The sequence below is a fragment of the Nicotiana tomentosiformis genome, chromosome 12 (assembly GCF_000390325.3).
Source record: "Nicotiana tomentosiformis chromosome 12, ASM39032v3, whole genome shotgun sequence".
NCBI lineage: Eukaryota > Viridiplantae > Streptophyta > Magnoliopsida > Solanales > Solanaceae > Nicotiana > Nicotiana tomentosiformis.
In genome coordinates, this window is record NC_090823.1 from 3,217,685 (window position 1) to 3,234,875 (window position 17,191).

General features: G+C 35.6%; 3 protein-coding genes across 4 annotated transcripts; all 3 read left to right on the plus strand.

Annotated features, from left to right (window-relative positions):
* Positions 1-3,487: 3,487 nt before the first annotated feature.
* On the plus strand, positions 3,488-8,184 carry LOC104117352 (serine racemase). Of its 2 annotated transcripts, none has more exons than XM_009628396.4 (7): positions 3,488-3,670; positions 5,740-5,948; positions 6,095-6,181; positions 6,267-6,497; positions 7,048-7,121; positions 7,236-7,422; positions 7,841-8,184. In XM_009628396.4, the coding sequence occupies exons 2-7, from the start codon at positions 5,770-5,772 to the stop codon at positions 8,085-8,087; spliced, it is 1,005 nt and encodes a 334-aa protein (XP_009626691.1). In that variant the 5' UTR covers positions 3,488-3,670; positions 5,740-5,769; the 3' UTR covers positions 8,088-8,184. The 2 variants fall into 2 exon arrangements, with proteins under 2 accessions (XP_009626691.1, XP_009626692.1); XM_009628397.4 differs by lacking the exon at positions 3,488-3,670 and adding an exon at positions 3,699-3,727.
* Positions 8,185-9,101: 917 nt separating this feature from the next.
* On the plus strand, positions 9,102-12,912 carry LOC104117353 (RNA-binding NOB1-like protein). The gene is made up of 5 exons (XM_009628398.4): positions 9,102-9,501; positions 10,385-11,504; positions 11,763-11,931; positions 12,336-12,452; positions 12,574-12,912. The coding sequence occupies exons 1-5, from the start codon at positions 9,129-9,131 to the stop codon at positions 12,718-12,720; spliced, it is 1,926 nt and encodes a 641-aa protein (XP_009626693.1). The 5' UTR covers positions 9,102-9,128; the 3' UTR covers positions 12,721-12,912.
* Positions 12,913-13,832: 920 nt separating this feature from the next.
* On the plus strand, positions 13,833-15,525 carry LOC104117354 (heavy metal-associated isoprenylated plant protein 39-like). Its single transcript, XM_009628399.4, has 3 exons — positions 13,833-14,139; positions 14,270-14,351; positions 15,161-15,525. The coding sequence occupies exons 1-3, from the start codon at positions 14,131-14,133 to the stop codon at positions 15,349-15,351; spliced, it is 282 nt and encodes a 93-aa protein (XP_009626694.1). The 5' UTR covers positions 13,833-14,130; the 3' UTR covers positions 15,352-15,525.
* Positions 15,526-17,191: the final 1,666 nt, after the last annotated feature.

A 17,191-nucleotide genomic window follows, 5' to 3' on the forward strand; every position in this document is an offset into this window, starting at 1 on the left:
TGAAACAATAAATATGGCATGACATCACCCTTCGTGCTTTAACTCTCTTTCTTACCATGTATTAATCAGTAAATGAAACAAATAACGGCACAACATCACCCTCAGTGCTTTAACACTCTACCTTACTATTTAGTAATGAATATAAAAATAAACAAGAATAAACCTTACGTCGATAATTTTTCGGAGATACCAATCCTCAATTTCAAAGAAATACTCAACCATCACAATTTAATTCATAAATGCGAGAAGAATGATCAAATAATAAATAAACTAATATAAGCATGGACATTATGAGTAAAGACAGCAATAAATTACAAGCAACAAGTCCCACCCGCATGCTTTAACCCAACAATAACGCATAAGTACTCGTCACCTCACATATACGTTGTATCCACACATTTAAACATGTAGCAAATAGGCAAACAAGTCCTAATCCCTTAAGTTAAGGTGAACCACGACACTTACCCCACTCCGCAGTCAATTCAGAGCTCTACCAGGGCCTTTCCTCTAGAAGCCGCCTCCAAGCCAACCGTATCTAACCACAATTGACTCGATAGCGCTAAATAATGATAAGGGAGTTAATTACAATACATAAAGATAGAATTTTTATACTTTTTCCAAAAAGTCAAAAAAAGTAAACCCCATGCCCGCTTGGTCAAAACCCGAGTTTCAGACCAAAACCCGATTACCCATTCACCTCCGAGCTCGATTATGTAATTTATTTCGGAATCCGACCTCAATTCGAGGTCTACATTCTAATTTTACAAAAATCTCCAATTCTACCCAAATTTTCAATTTCTACCATAAAAATCCTAGATTTAAGGTTGAAATCTTATGAAATGTAGTAGGTAATTGAAAGAATGTAGGTTAAAGTCACTTACCAATGAATTGAGGAAGAAAAGCTCCGGGAAAAATCGCCTCTAAGATTTTTAGTGTTGAAAATTTGAAAAATCCCGTCTATCTCATTTTTTACCCAGCTGCGGATGTCGCAATTGCGATATATTATTCCCAATTACGAGAAAGAGGTCGCAAATGCGAACTTCTCTCAGAAGCCCAGTCATCGCAAACGCGATGTTTTTGGTCACAAATGCGACCCCTCCACCCCCCCAGCTCTCGCAACTGCGGACCATTTCTTCGCAAATGTGAAGACTGTCAACAACCATGTTGAGTCGCAAATGCGACTCTGCCTTTGCAAAAGCGGAATCAGCAAGTTCGCAAATGCAAACTTTTACCTTGCAAATGCGAGGATCACCCAGCCTGCCCATGCTCGTAAATGCGAAGCCTTGTTCGCAAATGTGAGGCTTGCAAATGCGAGATCTGCAACAGAAACCAGAAGCAAAAGGCATCAGCTATGATTCTAAGTCCAAATTCACTCTGTAGCCTATCTGAAACTCATCCGAGCCATCGGAGCTCCAAAACAAATATGTACACAAGTCCGAAAATATCATACGAACTTGTTCGTGTGATCAAAACACCAAAATAACACCTAGAACTACGAATCAAGCTCCAAAACGAATGAAATTTTCAATGAAACTTAAGAATTTTCATTCTAACAACTGGACGTCCGAATCACGTCAAATCAACTCCGTTTTACACCAAACTTTGCAGACAAGTCATAAATATAGTAATGAACCTATACCAAGCTCTGGGACCAAAATTTCGAACCTAGTAAAAATAAAGTCAAATTTTGGTCATATTCATAAACTCTTTAAACCTTTAAACTTCAAATTTTCAACAAATTGTGATAACTCGATCTAGGGACTTCCGAATTCGATTCCGCGCATACGCCAAAGTATCAAATCAAGACACGGACCCACCGGGACCATCAAAATACGGATTCGACTCGTTTGCTTAAAACTTTGACCAAAGTCAACTCAAATAGATTTTTAAGGCACAGATTCATATTTTAATCAATATTTCACATAAGAGCCTTCCGGAAAAGGACTCAGACTGCGCACGCAAATCGAAAAAGGCTAAAAGGAACTTTTTGAGGTTTCAGGGTACAAAATTAAAGATTAGAGCTCTAGATGATCTATCGGGTCATCACAAGCTCTTTTGAAAATAAGCAGATTTTAGAAGTTTGGCCAAACATGCTATTAGAGTATATAAATTTTTATGTTAAGATAAGCAAATAAAAAAAAGAAAAAGAAAAAAGAAAGAAGTTTGTGCCTGTAAATAGAGAGCCTAGTATTTTTAGGATCCACAAATACTCTTTACTAGAGAAATAGAAAACATTCAGGGTTGTTTGGTATGAAGGAAAATGTTTTTCAATTTTTTCATGTTTGGTTGGTTTAAATATTTTAGAAAATATTTTCCTCAACAACTTATTTTTCTCCAATTGGAGAAAAATATTTTCCCTATCAAGAGAAAAGAAAATATTTTCTAAAACTCTTTTTCAACCTTCCCCACCAACCCACCCCCATACCCCACCTACCCACCCACTCCCACCCCATCCTACCACAATCTCACCCCCACCCTAAATAAAAATATTATTAATAGTACTTTCTTTTCATGTTATAGATAGAATAAAAGTATTTTTTTCATTTCAATAAATGAGTATTTTCTTTTCATGATATAAAAAAGTATTTTCATGATATAAAAAAGTATTTTTTTCATTTCAATAAATGAGTATTTTCTTTTCATGATATAAAAAAATATTTTTTTTATTTTAACAAAAAAAGTACTTTCTTTTGATGATGTAGAAAAAGTATTTTCTTTCATTTCAACAAAATGAGTATTTTCTTTTCATGATGTAGAAAACGTACTTTCTTTTATTTCAATAAAATGATTACTTTATTTTCATGATGTAGAAATAGTACTTTCTTTTTCGACCAAAAAAAGAGTATTTTTTTTATAGTTTTGGAGCATAAATTTCAATATTGTTTTGCGTAAAAAAAAGTAAAGCAGCACATTAGTTCCTTTTGGGTTTGTGTGAATTTTTTGAAAAATAATTAAGTTGTTGAAGAAAATAGAGTCCTTAAAATGTTGGGCATTTGGGGGGGGGGGAGGGACAAGGAAACATGAGGACTTGGGGGAAAGGGATGAAGAGAGTAGTATAAAAAAATATTTTTTACTCTCTAACCAAACGTTAGAAAATATTTTTCGGAAAAAGTTTTCCACTCACCAACCAAACAAGACAACCAGGAAAATATTTTTCATAGAAAATATTTTCCATGAAAAATAATTTCTTTCGTACCAAACACACCCTTAAGCTATTTATTTCCATAGTCAAACAATTTTTTCACTACAATTATTTTCAAATGTTTCTTATTATATGAAACTATGACACATATTACTATTTTTCAATAGTTTTAAATGCGTAAATCATACTATTAATAAATTAAAAATTAATATGTGAAATATTAATTACACCAAAAAATAAAACAAGTTCTCTTTCATTTAGGGTTGTATTTTAAATACAACTTATAGTTGCATTTCAGAAATACGATTTTTAGTTGTATTTGAGAAATTATAAATTAGCATTCTAGAAATTTGGCCTATAAGTTGCATTTCGAAGATGTGACTTATAACCTGTCAGAAATATATTTAAAAGATTAATTTAAATATACCTTTAATTTAAAAAAATAAGAGACCATTTTTGTATTTTTTGGTGTTTTGGCTGTTGAGTATCTTTCTGCTTCAGTGACTGTAATTCTTGCCACCCATAAAGGTTCTTTCTTTCCTTATTATTTATCTTTCTATTTTCAGCATCTACAATCTTAAACTGGTACATGATTTCAGTTAATTTTGTTAAATTTGCTTTAATGGGTATAAAAATTTTGTGAAGTAAAGTCTGTTTTGACCCAAATAGTTTCTTGAGTTGCTTCAGCTTAATTTGAAGCAAAACCCACCTTTAGTTATTCTTGCTTAATTGGTGATATTGGTTTTAGTTCTTTGGTTTGTTGTTTATATCTGTGAAGCTATCACTTTTTTGGGTTATTTATTTGAAAAAGAAGACAGTAGTAGTGTATTTAAATGTGCTTGTTTGGCTTAGTGAGTATGTGTAGTTATATCTTGTTTGTTAGTGCTGGCAAAATTGGTTATCTCATAGGCAGCTTTGGAATTTTGAGTGAGTGAGTGAGGAGGTGCGTGCGGTTGGCTTTGGTGGGTATGAGAAAAGGTAGAGGGGGCCTAAGAAACATTGGGGAGAGGTGGTCAGACAGGACATGACGCGGCTGCAACTTACCGAGGATATGACCCTTGATAGGAGTGTGTGAAGGTCAAGAATTAGGGAAAAGGTTAGTAGGTAGTCGTGCGTATCTCCATTTCGGACTGAGGGTATTAGGGTCTATATGGTATTAGATTGCTAGTATATCATGTTGTTTTCCTATTTTCTTCCGCTTCGGTCTCCTAGTACCCTGTTGTTGTTATTGCTACCGCTTCTTTTCATCTCCTTCTGACTTTGTGATTGTTGTTACGATCTTTCGGGCCTATTTGTTGATATCACTTGTTTCCACCATGTCTTTTCTCTTTCTTGAGCTTAGGGTCTATTGGAAACAGTCTCTCTACCTTACCAGGATAGGGGTAAGGTCTGCGTACACACTACCCTCCTAGACCCCACTTGTGAGATTCAATTAGGTTGTTGTCGTTGTTGTTGAGTGCAGAGTAGTATTTGCCTATTGACTTAAAAAAGATAAATGATTTACCACTATTAGGATGAAACATGTCATAGTAGAGTGGAATGGATAACATAGGCTCATATAACCGATCCCAACCCGTTGGGGGTTAATACCAACTTGATTTATTCAATGCTTGATCAGAGACGGATTCAGGATTTAAATTCTATTAGCTAAACTTTTAAGGTTCTTAGCATTGAGCCCATTATATTTTTAAAATTATAGGTTCAGACCTACCAGCTGTTGCAATTCTAGTGCAATTTTTCACATAAATTTATGCTCTGCGTCAGAAGTAGTGAGTTTAGATGAACCTGGTGATGGAACTCTACATCCGCCCCTGGTCTTGATTACTATATATCGTTCGATCCGAGTCCGTTCCTGTTGCGGGTAACGCAGCTTTGCCACATTGAAGAAAACAGTGTAAAAGACTGATAGATTTGAATGTTGTTCATTGAAGTCCTTTGGATATAGTACCCTATTGTTTCATAGGTAAATAAGGTAGTTGAGTTCATGAAACTTGTTATGTGATATGATACAGTTGTTTATGCTGGAATCATAGTGAATGGAACTCCTTTGAGGCACTTGGCACTCTTTATTTGCTATGTACTAACTTCGCCTGTAACAGCACCTTGTCTGCATTGCCATATTGCGGATCAAAACTAACTTTGAGATCCTTGACTGAAAATAAATATAGCGTTTATGAGATACATGTGGATTGTCTTGTAGTTTAACTCCTTGTGGGAAACATAAAAGAAAACATGTTAAAGACAACTTCCAAGGAGAAAATACATACATTATGATCTCATGCGTCTACGCCGTACTCTAAGTATGCTATGCATGGTAGTATTCTTATGTTCTCTTCTCACAGTTAACTGATTATATATTTTTGTTCTCTGATCTTCACTGACTAGGCTCTAGAAATTCCACATTGTTAGGTATTTCTGTTCTTTGATCTTTCCTAGATATCTGAGCTGAGGGTGTATTGGAAACAAACTCTCTACCTTCACTGGGTAGGGGCTTGCATACACACTACCCTCCCCAGACCCCACTTGTGAGAAAACACGGGATTGTTGTTGTTGTTGATATCCCCTAGATTGACTTGAGAAATTCTACATGTTTACAGCTTCGCGAGTGTTAAATTCCATAGTAGTTGATGATGGAATCACACAGCCCAACATCTAGTGACAATTATGCTGCTGATATCTCTTCCATCAGGGGAGCTCAAGTACGCATCGAGCCCTTTGTGCACAAAACTCCTGTCCTCACCTCAGAAACTTTAAATTCTATTGCTGGAAGAAAGCTCTACTTTAAATGTGAATGCTTTCAAAAGGGGTGAGAAGCTCTTTAACAATGTAGAATTGAAAGATTTGTCTTCAAGTAGTTTTTGTGCAATGTGTGTTATTAGAGAACTAAACTTTCTTCTATTTTGACTTCTAAAAGTTCTAACTAAGCGCCATTGGTTTGTACAATTTTATCAGTGGTGCTTTTAAATTCCGAGGGGCGTGTAATGCTATTTATTCACTTGATGATGATCAGGCCGCTAAAGGAGTTGTAACTCATAGCAGGTTCGCTTAAAGCTTTCTGGTTTCTGTGGTTTACTATCTTTATCACTTTTCTCGATATCCTCTGATCTGCTTCCCTTGACTTTAGTGGAAACCATGCGGCAGCTCTTGCTTTGGCTGCAAAACTGCGGGGCATCCCTGCATATATAGTTATACCAAAAAATGCTCCAAAATGCAAAGTTGAGAATGTCAAACGTTACGGTGGTCAGATTATCCGGAGTGAGCCATCAATGCAGTCCCGAGAGGATACTGCAAATAAGGTGTTGCAAGATACTGGCGCTGTTCTTATTCATCCCTACAACGATGGGCGCATCATAAGGTAACAATTTTTTTCTTTATCATTTATTCATAGATGATATTTGGTTCCAGTCTGTCGTCTTCTTTAGGTGATTTCTTCCCTTCTGCCTGAACCTTGGTGGGCAGAATTATCCGGTGTCGGTGCTGGTAGGAGGTAGCAGGTACCTGGTGAAATATTCGAGTTACGTGCAAGCTGGCCCAAACACAACCATTTTCGTTAAAAAAAATTATGTTGCCTCTATTTGCTTTCGAGCTCTGGAACTAATATCAAAACTGAAGCAACTTGATCCCAGTCAGTTATCTTGGCTTGTCGGTCTTCTAGTTAACCTTCAACAAAAAAATGTAAGATTCTTAGATCATTAATTTCAGTTTTAGGCAGGAAAACTGAAGAGTATGAAAGAACTTTTTCTGCAAAGGACATCTAAAAGTAAGATCATAAGAGATCTCATGTCTCAGTTTGAGAAGAAAAATTGCTCAGCCAGTTGCTAGAAGAAATGGTGTTAATTCTAACCTCTCAAACTCATATCAAAAGAATTTCCATTTTACTGAAATGTTTCTTCTGGTCTTTACAGTGGGCAGGGTACAATATCACTGGAGTTTCTGGAACAGGCTCAAGATATTGACACTTTAATAGTCCCAATTAGTGGTAAATCAACCCTTTCTGTTTTCATGAGTAATTCAACCCTTTTAAGACTTCATAAATTGTTTGCTTGAAATTTTAATTTGTAAATCAACCTCATGTTTCTGGTTTGGAATGAAGGAGGTGGTCTAATATCAGGAGTCGCGTTGGCTACTAAGTCCATCAATCCTGCCATTCGCATTTTGGCTGCTGAACCAATGGGAGCAGATGACGCTTTCCAGTCGAAAATCAATGGTAGGATTACTAAGTTATCTGAAGTCAACACTATCGCCGATGGGCTTCGAGCTTTTCTTGGAGATCTTACATGGTAAATTCTTAGAGCTCCTTCTACTCTAAACTACTTTGTGCCAATTTGGCGCTTTTCATGGTCAAAGTCAAAGTTTTGTTGGTGGAAAGATCGGGATAAATCAATATTTTAGAGATCATGCTATTTTCTTTGTTCACTTTTGGTGTATTTACCCTTGCATTAAAGAAGCCTCTTTCTCCATTTGCCCCTTTTATTCTCCACCAAGCGCTTCTGAGCCGAGAGTTTATTGGAAACAACCTCTCTATCTGCACTAGGTAGGGTTAAGGTCTGCGTACACACTACCCTCACCAGACCTCCACTTGTGGGAATGTACTGGGTTTGTTGTTGTAGTGTCGACCAAGCTCCATAAGGCTTTATTCATTTGATAATTTTGTTTATCAAATGATCTCTGGCATTTACTTTTAACATCAAATTACAGGCCTATTGTCCGCGATCTCGTGGATGATGTCATAGTTGTTGATGATAAAGAGATAATACAAGCTATGAGACTTTGCTATGAGATTCTAAAGATTGCAGTGGAACCAAGTGGAGCTATTGGCCTTGCAGCTGTTCTTTCTGATGGTTTCCAAAATAATCCAGCTTATAGTGAATGCAGTCATATTGGCATTGTAATTTCTGGAGGCAATGTTGATCTTGGTGTTCTTTGGAATTCGCTCGAGAAATAAGAAATTCCATATTCAATCTTTTCCCTCGCAGGAACCAACTTTCATATATTCATGTACTGTGCGGATTCATCATAAATTGATTAGTTTTACACTTTCAGCCTACCGCAACTGTCTTCTTTATCCGGGCTTAGGACTGACAATGTGAGCAAGCTCACAGATGCAGAGTAGTAGTATTTATTGTTAGTTGTATAATTGTATTGTGAATTTTCACATCTAATTCTTGGATAGGGGTGAAAGTTAGTATTTAGTAGCGAGGTTTAAACATAAGTGGTGGAGGAGTTATAACTGACACAGGAAATTAAGCTATCTAACATGTAAGGATAACTCCCTATATACTTCTAAAATTAAGATTTTAGATCTGATTGTTGTTGAAATTTTAGCGAATTTTCACATATGTTTCGCCTAAAAAATATTTTTTTAGATGAACTCATTTGCTTAGATCTATTTCCTCCACCGAAAGAGAACTTTACATAAAGTGAGTATTCGATTCATGTATCGATTCAAAATTAAGCAAAGTGTTAGAGGTATATAACGTTTTACGGTTTATATAGGTATAACTATATTGGTCTTTTAAGTTTGTCAAAAGCAAATAAGTTTGGTCTTCATCAATATTTAACAAGCCATGTGTGTTAGATTTAACTAAAACTATAACAAAAGTTTAATAAAAAATATTATAAAAGTCTTGTCAAATATTAGAAACAACACCTCAAAAATGCAACACACACAATAAACAAACTAATAAGTAATAACAACAAAAATTGCAAAAGCTACATCTCCAAATGTGAGTTTCGGCTAAATTTTATTGTTTCATAGTTTTCACTAAAATGTAATAACCAAAATTCGTTAAATATTTTATGGAGACTAAAAAGATTCACTTTTGTCAAATTTAAAGGACCAAAACTTCTTAAGAATACATTTAAGAGACTATTTTAGATTTACCCCAAACATATGGAACCATTTTCGTCATTTTCTATTCCTTCTGTATGCTTCTTATTAACAACATTTTTTAGGGTTTTAGATTCCGTTCCCTTATTCTGAAGCATGAGCTCCACAACAATGGATACCCAGCCCCCTCCTCCTCCACCATGTTGGAGCAACATCCTAAAACAACCACCACCACCACTACAACCACAAGCTCCGACCACCTTTACCGCCGCCGTACCCACGGCGGCGGCGGCAGCAGGTACTGGAGTTCTAGTCGGGAGCTGCAAGTCGACGAAGGGAATAGCAGTAGCAGTAGTAGACGCAAACGCTATAATTCAAGGCGGAGATAAGATGAACCATTCAGCTGACCGGTTCGTATCGGTACCTGAAGTGTTGAGCGAGATTCGTGATCCTAATTCTCGTCACTCGCTTAATTTCCTTCCGTTCACTGTTGATACAATGGAACCTTCTCCTGATTCTCTTAAGAAAGGTTAAAAGTTTAATTTTTTTAAATTTTTGTACCTATTTGTATATTTATGCGCTATGTTAGATGTGTAGTTTTGTTGATTTTATTAACCTTTTATTTATATTGCTTTGGTTTAGTTACATGAAATTAATCAGTTAGCATAGTATCGATTTTTCCTCAATCCGAAGTTAGTTGAGGTCGGCATCGCAATGCTTGCTAACCATTTTGATATTGTGAAGATTCATCATTAATTTCTGGTTTTATTCTTGTTGTCAATTTATCTCAAAAATATGCTCTTTTATTTGGGCTTGGGACTGGCAATATGAACAAGCTCACACTTAAAGTGAATTTGCGCAGGTCGGGGAGGGGGAGGGGGGGGGGGTGTAAGTAGAAGATACTATGTTTTGCTGATAGCTGAACAAACTTGATAGACAGTTGTGGATGGCTCGATTAAGTCATACACAACTCTCGTGTGTGTGTGTGTGTGTGATTCTATTGATAAGTAAGGTCACATTGTATTCTTTTTAAACACAGACTTGTTGAAAGAAAAACTATGGTGAAATATGTGAAGTATTTTTGGTTTTTATATATCTTTGTCGTTTCTTGTCAGTTTCTTTGCTTAATGGCCACTGGGTAAGTCTGATTCCAATTACAGAGGTTAGAGTCTAACTTTATCAGAAAAGTTGTTAAGGTAGCGCTTGATGTTTGCTGAGGCCCAAGAATGTATATAGTCTAGTTAGAGATTGGTATATCAATATAGAGATAAGTGTGCGATTTATAGAATCTCTAGTTTTAGAGAAACCCAGAAGTGTATGTCAGTTTAGTCTAATTTTAGAGAACTATGCTCAGAGTGTTATTTTTAATCTTGGATATCTTATTGAATATGTTATGTTACCTGTCTTTCCAGTTATCAGCTTTGCAAGAGCTACTGGTGATTTGCAAACACTTTCCGATGTGGATCTCAAGCTCATTGCTTTAACTTGCACTTTGGAGGCTCAATTTCATGGAACTCATCATCTCCGGGATTGCCCTCCGCCTATTCACATGGTTAATGTGAAAAGGTTGCCAGAGAAGGAGTTACCCGGATGGGGCTCTAATGTCCCTAATCAAGAAGAATGGGACGCAATAGAACATGCAATGGATGCTGGAGCAAACTCCAACTCTAGAATTCTTCCATTGAAAGATTTGAGCTTGAATGTTATTCCTCTTGATCAACAAAGTAGAGATGGTTCAACCTTGAATGGCGGTGTTTCTCATTCTGAGGATCAGCTGGATGCTGATGGTGGGTTCGGGAAGCCTAGAAAGTACCTGCCACAGAAAAAAGAGGTAAAAATTGAAGGTAAGAAGATGGTTGCCGATGGAATTGATGCATCACAGGGACAATATGATGAGGATGGTGATGATTGGCGACCCGCTGTGAGCCGAAGTACTCATAGGAGATTTCTCAGACGAAAAGCTAGACGTGAAATGTCTGAGACATCATCTAAAATGGATGATATACAAGATGAAACTGAAAATGCAGTAAATGAAAACCTTGACAACTGTCAATGTGATGATATCGCTATGTCCCATTTACCGGAAGAAAATCCGGAGGCGAACGGAGAGGGCAGTAAGATTACTGAAGTAAGAGATGGTGAAGAAAATTTGTCTACGATTTTGAGTCAAATGCGGCTTGAAGAAGATTCTGCAAACGCTCTTCAAGATGACGCAGATGCAAACATTTCCCTTAAGGGGCCTGAATCCAATGATGCTAAGCAAGACAGTAAAGAATCTGAAGAAGATGAAGGGGAAAATTTTGACTGTGCTGATGGAGGAGCGGAAGATGCAGAGATGGCCAGCCAGATGGACGAGAGCATTGAAACATCGTTTGTGGATGATGACAGCAGCGAACAGAGTTGGATGTTAAAATCCTTGTCCGAGTCAAGCGTGGCTTGCGTGACAGGTGATTTTGCAATGCAAAATGTTATTCTTCAAATGGGCTTACGCCTTGTGGCACCTGGAGGAATGCAGATTCGTGAGCTGCACAGGTTTGTAAAAGCTGCTGTGATCCCCACCCCATCCCCCAAATAAGAGAGAAGAAAAAAAAATTGTATTTCAGCTTCGTACTACACTATAATATCCATTGTCTATTCTTCATGTTGCCGAGTTATCATGAACTCTGTAAGAGGACTATTGAAATGCTCCTCCTATTGAGTCAGTCAATACACTTCTCCTTTATGCTTGGAGTCGCTCTAATATTTGGTTGTATAGGAATGTGATTTGCTGACTGTAGTTTTTATTTTCAGGTGGGTACTGAAATGCCATGCCTGCTATAAAGTGACAACAGATGTTGGTAGGATTTTCTGTCCCAATTGTGGAAATGGAGGCACTTTACGCAAGGTAGCAGTGACTGTTGGTGAAAATGGTATTGTTCTTGCAGCACGCCGACCACGTATATCCTTGCGAGGAACGAAGGTGAGAACTGAGACCTCATTTTCTAAGCATCTCCAATTTTAATACTTCTATAAATCACATCCTGGCACCTAATCAAAACAGTAACTTGAGTATATGCTTAGCTAAGCTCACATTTGTCACTTTTTTCTGTACATAGCTGCTTCTTTCTTTTTTATCCAATTACTCAAAGATGAGTGGCTTGTGAAGCGTAGTCATGAAGCTTTTAACTCTAAATAATAGATGGTGATTTCGTGTGAGTTGCACACTGCTCACACATGCGAACTGAAATGTGTTCAATGCTTATCAATCGTATATAAAAGTCGGAATAGACACTGAAGCCACTGCTTAGAATCCTCTCTTTTCAATCTTACACTTTACCTAAATGTCCTAGAATGTTAATTTTTGCTGTTGGCTTTCATTTGCAGTTTTCCCTGCCTTTACCTCAAGGGGGTAGAGATGCTGTTACCAAGAACCCGATATTACGTGAGGATCAGCTTCCACAGAAGTTCCTATATCCTAAGACGAAAAAGAAGAACAAGCAGGTTGGTTTCAGCAAAATGTCTCTTGCCGTCGTCTTTTTTTCCTTTCTTTCAATTACTATGATAAATATTTTAGGTGCACATTTTCAAGTTTTTTGAGAAGTTGAGTTGATTTTTTTTGTAGGGGGATGAGATGTTTACTCCGGACACTCTTTTTCTCCACCATACTAGTAAGAAGGCTCCTCTGCAGCCTCCTGTTCGCAAAGCACTAGCTGTTTTCAGTGGAAAGAGGAATCCTAATGACAATCATTATTCTCGTGCTAAAGTTTGAATTTTTGATATAGCCATTCTTATAAGTTCAAAATTTTGTATGAGAGAACTGGGTTTTCTATATTGGTCCATTAAATTATGGTTGAAAGCTGTGAAGATTAATGTGCACTAGATTTTTTTTTTTTGCGTGTTTTATGGATAATCTCAGTAACATGAGATACGGTTTGATTACAAATGAAATTGAGTTTCTGCATTTGTTCTTGTTTCCTTTCTGGTATACAGTAAACCTTATTGAAAGGCATAGCAAAATGAAAGTGTAACTATCATTTAGTTAATGTTTCAACTCTTCGAGGGCTTTGGTTTAGTAATAAGAGCACGAGTAATGTGTAGATTAGACGCATGTTACACGGATTTGAATCTTACTGCAGACAAAAGCTTACACGGATTTGAATCTTACTGCAGACAAAAGCGAGGGAACTACACATATAGCCATTTTTAAGATTGCTACTTAGGAATTAGTTGGTACTTATTTTATCCTAAAAATTTAAACTAAAAATCTTTACTTTGTGTTTTGAAAAATTAGGTTGGAAAACTGAAATTCAGGATATGGTTAATTTCTAAATAATAACCCTTTAGAATGGCTACCTAGTGTTATTTCTACGATAAAAGTTTGATATTTAAGTGGAGAAGGATAGAGGGTTTACTTAACCAGCATTTTTTTTTGGTTTCCCACCCGGCGTCCGGTACCCGCATTGGGATCTGGCTAAATCCGGATTTGCGCCGGGAAGTCCCACATTGGAGGGTATAGCATTCTCTAACAAATGAGACTCCATACCCAGGTCTCGAACTCGAGACATCTGATTAAAGATAAAGGAGTACTTACTACTCCACCACAACATTTTTTGGTTACTTAACCAGCATTATTGTTACTGTTTCTGGTGTATAAATAGTATCATTGTACCTACTTTCTAATTTATGTCACTTGATAGGTACTTAATTTGTATCTATAACATTTCTTTGCTGATCTTAGTTGGCTTTTCATAACTACAAAGCGTGACAGGAGTGAATTATGTTGCTTTCATCAGTTAGAGAAGATTCTCAAATTAATACTATTAAGTTATGGAAAATGCCATACTTAATTGTTAGTCAACCAAGCCATGCATAAGAATTATCAATTTTTACACTTTATAAAAGCCTTAATCCAACTACTTCTCCCCCAAATCAATCCCTCTTTTCTTAATATTTCTTCCAAAACTTGATCTCTGAGTTCCAAATCAAGTTATAGGAGAACTTTTTCCGGTTTATCCATTCAGTATCTAAAGCCACCCATCGGCCTGACTAGTTCGAATTCGCCTCAGGTCGGGTTCACTAAAGGAGGATACGTTCCATACTAAGAGTTTCTCCATTCCCATAGCTCGAACACGACTTGTTCCTTGCTAATTAGCACGCGCTATCACTCAAGATACTTCAAATGGGACAGGTCATATTGAAATTAGCCTTCTTATACTCTATTTATATGTTTGATTATATTCCTTTTTTCTTGGTTTGCAAACTTTCTTGCTTACTATTGTATTAATTACTAATGAAAAATTTGCATATCTTATATACAGCAAAAGTTGGTGGTAAAGATTATGACAATGAGCGACGAAAAAACGAAACAAAAAGCTATGGAGGCTGTTGCTGATATACATGGTATTCAAGAAAGCTTTTTAATAATACCCTGTGACCTGTGTGTTTGGTACGACGAAAGTTATTTTTCTGAATAATGTTATTGATGAGAATGTTATTTTTGGTGTTTGGTTATCCAAATATTCTTTTAAGTTTTCCTTAGAAAAATATTTTTATCAAAAGGGGGAAAATAATTTCCACGATCACTTATAGGACATAAGTCATTTTCCTTGCAACTATCTTAACATTTAACTTCGCATTATTTGATTCAACTATATTGTTAATCTCTAGTAATAAAAAATTCCATCAAGATGCTCTCCGATTCGCTAATAGGATTATTAATCTTTATAAATATTTTTTTAGAAAATATTTTTCACTCACCAATCAAACACTATTTTTGAGGAAAATATTTTTCATGAAAAAGACTCAACAACAATAACAACAAAAACCTATTGAAATTTCACAAGTGGAGTCTGGAGAGGGTAGTGTGTATGCAAATCTTACCCCTACCCTGGAAAGATAGAGAAGTTGTTTCCGATAGACCTTCGGCTCAATGAACGATAAAATAAGGAGTAGCAATAAACAATAACAACAACGAGATAATAAGAAAACAACATATAGTAATAGCAATCTAGGAATAAGAAAAATACAAGATTAACACTAATACTACCGCCGTATGAAAAAAAAAAAAAAAATACTCGATTGCCTACTAACCTCCATTATACCAAACACAGTATTTATATGTCACAATTTCCAATCAACTTTTGCCATTTTATTGTTATTTTCTGGTCATTATATAGCTAGTTATAATTTTTAGTTTTAAATTTTGATAGGAGTTGATTCGATAGCAGCTGATATAAAGGAGCAGAAGATGATAATTTTGGGTGAAATGGATAGTATAGCAGTTGCAAAAAAGTTAAAGAAAGTTGGGAAAATTGACATAATATCAGTTGGTCCAGCTAAACAAGAAAAAAAGGAAGAGAAGGACGAAAAGAAGGATGAAAAGGCTGTGGATAAGCAATGATCAAATAGATGCAAATGATATTTACATTAATTATATTATCAGTGAAATTTAATTTATTGTAGCAGGTTGTTTGTCTTATTTTTAAGCAATTAATTTCACTTATTATAATTGTTATTTGATACTGTAAACTAGTTTTTATATTGTCAATGTAAAGAAGTTAAGTTATTATTTTTATTGATCGTTAAAGACGTTGTTTTGGGTTAAAAAGGTTCTCTTTGCGAACGCAGTGTCAGTTTATTGTCATTATTTAATTTGTAAATTAATTTGAGTTTGATATCAACTTCTCTATCAATTCGGTCAATCCGAAATGGATTGGCCGTTAAATATACCATCAGTGTTTTAAAAGGTGTGGGCGTAATGCGGGGCGTTTTACATATGCCTCAGCGGGGCGTAAGCCCCATAGGTATTTAATTTTTAATATTTTATAAAATAATATAATGACAGTTAATATTTATAAACATGTAAAATTGCATAAAAATTGAAGAAAACTATATATGTGTGTGCTCCATCCCCACAAAAAACTAATCAAACAATCTATTATACGTTACTTACAAGCACAAGTAATTTGAATCTAAAAGAATAAAATTTTCTATATGGAGGAACAAAAAGGATGATTAACCTGCAATTTGAACTTTGGATTTGCTGCTATGAAGAAAAATGTAGTTCTCTTTGTATTTGTAAAAAAAATTAAATATTCGTTGCTTTTGGGAGATATTAGCAGACTACCGGTCAAGATAAAAAATTGAGAAAACCATGAATTAGAGCTTAAATCAATAAAAAAAGGTCTTTACTTTTAAATTTAATACTTTTGCGTTCCTTTTTAAATCTTTTGAGTAATTACCAAACTGATTTTTGAGAATTTGGGTATTATATGAAGGACTAATTCAACAAATTTTATTTTAATTTGAAAAAGTCTCTAGGGCTTATTCCTTACTAAAAAAACGCGCCCAAAACGCCCGGGCGTACGCCCCAAATTGCGGGACGTACGCCTCTTGAGACTTTCGCCCCACACCATCGCCCCAAGGCGTTTTTGGTACGCCTCGCCCCGGGGCTCGCCCCAGAAACGCCTTTTAAAACAGAGTATACCATAAGGGAGCTTGATTTTGACTATTTTACGTGATATTCATTCTCGTTAGGTGTGTACATGTTAAGATATATTATAAATCACGCGTATTATTATAGTATTCTTTATGGAGCAATTGTTTATTTATTTATTCAATTCGATAAAGTTTTATTTTAAATAGATCATGTATTTGTCTGTGCGTCCGTTGCTTATATAGTAGATGATCTAGTGTATAGAGTTTAGCTTATACACAGAAGATTAAATAATCGGTTATTATAAGTCATAAAGTTTATGTTCACAATCTAATGATGGAATTGGAAAAACCATCGGAATGGTTGTAGCACAAGATTAATATAATTTATCTTGATTATGGGAATGGTTTAATTCCGACTTCTTGTGCTAATACATTTTGTATGTATTGAATAGATCAAGTAGAAATAAGTATTTTATACTGACTTAATAAAATAATTTCTCTAGTCCATTCAATATACTTATACTCTTAATCTTGATATACTTATTATTAGTTGTGTGTGTCAATTGTTTTGATTTATTAAAAAACGAGATTCTTTCGTGGGTCAATAAGCCAGGTAAATTGGACAATAATGATATACATTAGCGAAGTAATAATTAGTTGATAGAACCCATGTCTCGCCTTTTGATATTAATGATACTCCTTTATGAAAGCTTATAAGTTTTCATGTGTAAACCCGACCGGTGAATTTTGTATCCGACACATAAAATAAGTTAAGCAAAAGTCTAAAGAAAGTAATCAATAAA